Consider the following 5,125-nt stretch of genomic DNA (forward strand, 5'->3'; position numbering starts at 1 on the left):
TTTTTTTTAAAAAAAAATATATATATATATATATATATATATATATAAAGAGAGAGAATGTAGGTTAGAAATTTTTGTTTTATGTGACTCATTTGTGCATTTCTCGAAATTCATGTTGTCTCCTTATGAGCAGGTAAATTTTTCATTTTTACTCGTGCAACAATTCAGGCAATATGAGTGTCTAATCTAGGTACAAGTGATCTACAATTCGAGGGGTAGATCGGCTCTCCCACAAACCCTAGATGCTGCTAGGAAAACTCACAAGAAAGAAACTACATCAAAAAATAATTTGCATAATTTGAAGATAATACATAACCTTAAATAGGCTCCTCTACTTCCCTCCTATATCAACCTCTTTTTCTTAATTAATTCTCTCTTGATTTTGAACTTTCCCTAAATATTCCCCTCCCATGTATCATTAAAACCTTTCTATTTATGTTTCCATAGATTTCTTCTCAATTTTGAACTCTTTCCCAAAATAATTCCCTCCCAATTATCATAAAGACCTTTCTAATTATCTCTCCCTGAATTTCTCCTCTCTTGGGCCCCACAAGGGGAGTCAAATCCTCCCTGCACATAATAGAATCTTTGCTGCACGTAATATAAGACTTCGTACATCAGCCCTTAAATTTCTGCAATCCCTGAAGCAGTAGGAGCCTTGTGCACTTTATATGCTCCTTGGATGTATGTTTAATTAAAGGCTAAATTGTTATATTTAAGATGTATGAGCTTTATTGATTTAGGTAATGAGCCCATTGAAGACTCCTGTCTGGCGCTTGAGAAGGTACTGGATTGTGTTACAGCTTGTATACTTGTGGCTAGACTTGAGGATGTCCTCAAAGAAACGGGAAGAGTCATTCATATCCTTAAATGTGCCATGCTACCTGTATTTAATTGGACTGGTACTCTCCTACTGTGGTTTATTTCGAATGTTAGATTGCTTGTGGCTGCAAAAGCAAGTGTGACTTCTGATGCTTATGTATTTGGGATTGTGTGCAGTCAAATTGTCAGTTTTATCGGCAGCTAAAGAGCTTTGTTTGAAACTGCAATGCTGTCTGGATAAAACAGCTGCTTCTAATGATATATCATATTTGATTTATGAGGTATTATCATTATATATATAACACTTTCTTTCTTCCAACTAATATCTGCTCTCACCTTGGTATCATGTATTTTAGTTGTTCCATTCTTTGGCTCCAAAGTTAGTTGAAGCAATTCGCACTGTGAAGATTGCCCAGGTATCTAATCCACCATAATTTTGCTAATTTTCTTTGCACTTGTTTTTTCTTTATTTCTTCTCATCCAAATATATTCTGAAATTTTGGAATTACCAGCACTGTGTTAGAAGGTTTATATATATATATATATATATATATCAACCCCCCCAAATATATATATATATATCAATTACATAATTGTTTCCTTGTATGTTATAGTTCCCTTATCTTTTTTGATGCATTCTATATTTCTATTGCATTACGTACGTGGACCTTCAAGTTATGAGCATTAACTAAATACACCAAATAGTTTCTTTTATAGATTGTTTTTCTACGAAGCGAGGTTAATCGATGCAGCACTAAGACAAAAGCCGAGGATAAGATAACAAACTATGACACTGTATCAAGATCTTGGTAATTCATCATGCACAAGTCTCCGTGCAAGCTTGTAGATGATTCATAATTACTTAAAAATTATTAGAGAAAAAGTTAGAAGTTTAATTTGAAGTCCCTTAATGAGTTGGTTGGTTATACTAGTCAAGGAAGCAAAAAAGTCATGAAATATTGCTAAAATTTAGAGCCATCGTATTTACCTTATATGACCAATTCGAATCTTCATGTTTTTGGAATTTTTAACTTTTGTTTTACTTCTTTTTTTTTCTTTTTTTCTTTATATTATGATAAGTTATCATTCCATATAATAATGCTAATATAATTGCACGTCAATAACACTGTCGTTGCCAGGTCCCAAGTCCTTGATGAGAAAAGTGGAGGGTTGTGTTAGGTAGTCGACAGCCAGCGTAAAACTTGTCGAACAATAATGATATGAATCCTTTAAGAAATTGTGTTATTCATGTAGCCGACCCCACGTAGTGGGATAAAGGCTTGTTGTTGTTGTTGTTGTTGTTGTTGTTGTAGAATAATATTATCAAATTTTAAATCCAAATTATTTATTTATTTTTTCAATTTTTTCAAATTTATAAATATGATATAATTTAAGGGTCTCATCGGGGCGGTTGTTGTTTTTATAAAAATAATTGTGAAGTAATTATAGGGAAAGTAACCTTTTGGAAAGCTACTTTGGATATTGTGGATATCTTTTTTTTTATAAGTCGGACTGTAGCTTTCTTATGACTCTGACATATTAATAGATCTATTTAAAAAGAGTAACTTCCCACCACAAAAATGCCTACAATGCAATAAGAAAGCACTTGCCAAACAAAAGTGTGGTTATGATCTAAAAAGTAGAGCAATTAGAAAGTCATCCCAAGGCCCTAGGTATTTGTTATGTTTCAAGAGAAGTTTGATTTAGAGATTTAGAGGTAAAAAATGAAAGATAATAAGTAGAAATATAATGTGAACGAATAATAAATTATCATACAAATCTAGTAATTTTATTATAAAATTATCTATATATATTTTATAAAAGTATATATTAAAATTAAAATAGATTTATTCATACATTCTCTAATTTAATCAATTGAGCATATTACTTGCTAATTTTTATTTAATGGTATTTTGTGCTTTTGTATACCTTATATTAGTTTATCTTAAATTTAAATGTAGAGCATTCTCTCATATTCATTTAAGTGTTTCATAACTTTTTTATATTCTTATGTATTTTTTCCTTGCAAGTATATAACTATTATTTTTTTTTTTGTGTCATAGATGTAAGATATTTTTTTAAATTAATTTAATTTAATAAAGGAAAGCAACCATTAGATCGATTTGTCATCGAATTATAGGCGGATTCGGCTTGGCCAGAGCTTGTTCTCATTGTTTGGGATGATTTTGCACCAAGCACTTAAGCATGTTGCCTAATGTGTTGTTCACCACTTTTGCTTGTGGAACTGCAGGTTTTAGGCTTAGCTAAGATTAATTTCAGTACGCAATCATTTTCATAATTCTCATCAAAAGTGGCTTATATACTTTACATCCTGGTCGAAGGTTATGCTATGAGGGACACTATGGTGCCAAACAATTTCTTTACAAAAATAAGCGAGCAACATGAATGACATCAAAGATTTTTTTGCAAGCTAGAAAGTGAGTCATCTTTGAAAATCAATCTATATCCACAATAATCGAATCAACATCTCATCTAGTTCTCGGCAAGACCAAAACAAAATTGATACTTATTTTATCCCATATGGAATAACATACTAGTAGAGGGGCATATTGACTAGTTCGCATAAATTTGTGGCAAACAACACACCTCTCAATAAATCGAGAAGCGTCATGCTGCAATTTTGGTTAATAGAACTTGGATAGGGGCTATAATTGAGTTTTCTCACAACCCAAATGGGTTGTCAGGCCACATCTGTGACTTCCTTAATAAGTTGTAACTTCCTTAATAAGTTGATGTCTCCATGAGGAGTCTGGGATGCATAACAAGCTCCCTTTAAATTAAAATCTGAGTAATCGGCAACTGGTTGGGCTATTGTACATTGCTTCCATATGTTGGCAAAATCCTTATCAGAGTGATATACTCCTCGAGACATTCTAAGCCAGTTATTTCAGTTTGAAGTTGGGTTAATAATGCATTTGTCCTCCTAAGGGCATCTGCCACTCTATTTTGGGTACCTGAGTTTCATCACAAATGAGAATTTTTGTAGAAAAAGGGCCCATCTTGCATGCATTTAATTGATGTGCTTTTGGCTATCAATGAACTGAAGTTCATGGTGGTTGTTGCACAACACAAAGTCCTAATGTAAGTCCAATTATCCAATAATACATCCATTATGACAATCACATGCTTTGAACCATGCATCTATTGCTTTCAATTGAAAAAAAGAATCCTAAAGTTTTGGATAGTTTCCCATGTTTGTAGGAGTGTGATAGGAAACTGTTGACCTCTAAGTATTAACCAGTAAAAAAAAATCAAAATACTTGTAAACCATCGGATCCACGAATTCTGCCGCGAATTCGGCTGAAATCGGCGTTGAATAGGTCATCTCCCGCGATTCCTGCATGAATCCCGCCTCGGTTCTTCTCCACTCGTGTCGTTAAATACCGGACCAAATGAAGCCGTTGGGTGCTCTTCCCCATCGCAAGACTCTGCTCTCCCACTTCCACATACACGAAAATTCTGCTTCTCACTCGCTGCTCCCGTTCTCCACAAACCTCCTTGTCCGACCACAGCTCCAGGCCGAACCCGAAGAAGGCCACAATCCGACACCTACCTCTCTCGCAAGCCTCTCCCGACCCTTTTATTTCTCCAATCCATAAAGAGAGAGAGAGAGAGAGAGAGAGAGAGAGAGAGAGAAGCAGAGACTTACCTCCTCCAATTTCAAGCCCCTAATCCAACCTCTGCCCTAGCCAGAGACTTCCACCTCCTTCCACGACATACCCCTCTTGTCGGTTCGGAAGTTAGACATTTTGATCGGAAGTTACAACTGGAGCTTGCTCTTTGTGAAGGTAACTCTCCCCTTCACATGCCTCTTCAGCCAAATTCCTTAAAGCCGCCGAACCAAGGGATTTAATGAAGGTAAATAAAAGGAAACAGAGGATTTGCTCTGCCATGGAATTTATCGGGATTTAGCCTAAATCCTGTATAAATCCTGCTTAATCATGTATTGCTTATGTTTAATTAATTTATGATTAATTTAGGATTGAATATAATTAATTATATATTAAATATAATTAATTATATATTAAATATAATTAATTATATATTAAATATAATTAATTATATATATATATTTTAAAATTAATTATAAATTAAACTTCATTAATTTGTAATTAATTTTAAATTAAACATAATCAGTTGTATCTACAACTAATTATATTTAATTTGTCATTAGTTATAAATTAATATGTTGCTCCCCCAAGCCAACGCCGACGGCCGCGAAGGTATAAACTCTCTAACCCTAAAAACTCCGAGAACTCGTTTCAACGCATCCGTCGAGACA

At 33.9% G+C, this 5,125-nt stretch overlaps 1 protein-coding gene across 1 annotated transcript in view; it reads left to right on the forward strand.

Annotated features, from left to right (window-relative positions):
• LOC110099972 (proteasome adapter and scaffold protein ECM29) overlaps positions 1-5,125 on the forward strand; it is a gene marked incomplete in the record, with an annotated part of 142,753 nt that overhangs the window by 132,905 nt on the left and 4,723 nt on the right. Inside the window, 3 exon segments of the mRNA XM_020827318.2 lie at positions 744-902; positions 1,000-1,103; positions 1,179-1,238. Of these exon segments, the coding sequence (XP_020682977.1) occupies positions 744-902; positions 1,000-1,103; positions 1,179-1,238 (323 nt within the window).

The sequence above is a fragment of the Dendrobium catenatum genome, unplaced genomic scaffold (assembly GCF_001605985.2).
Source record: "Dendrobium catenatum unplaced genomic scaffold, ASM160598v2 fragScaff_scaffold_1145, whole genome shotgun sequence".
Classification (NCBI taxonomy): Eukaryota; Viridiplantae; Streptophyta; class Magnoliopsida; order Asparagales; family Orchidaceae; genus Dendrobium; species Dendrobium catenatum.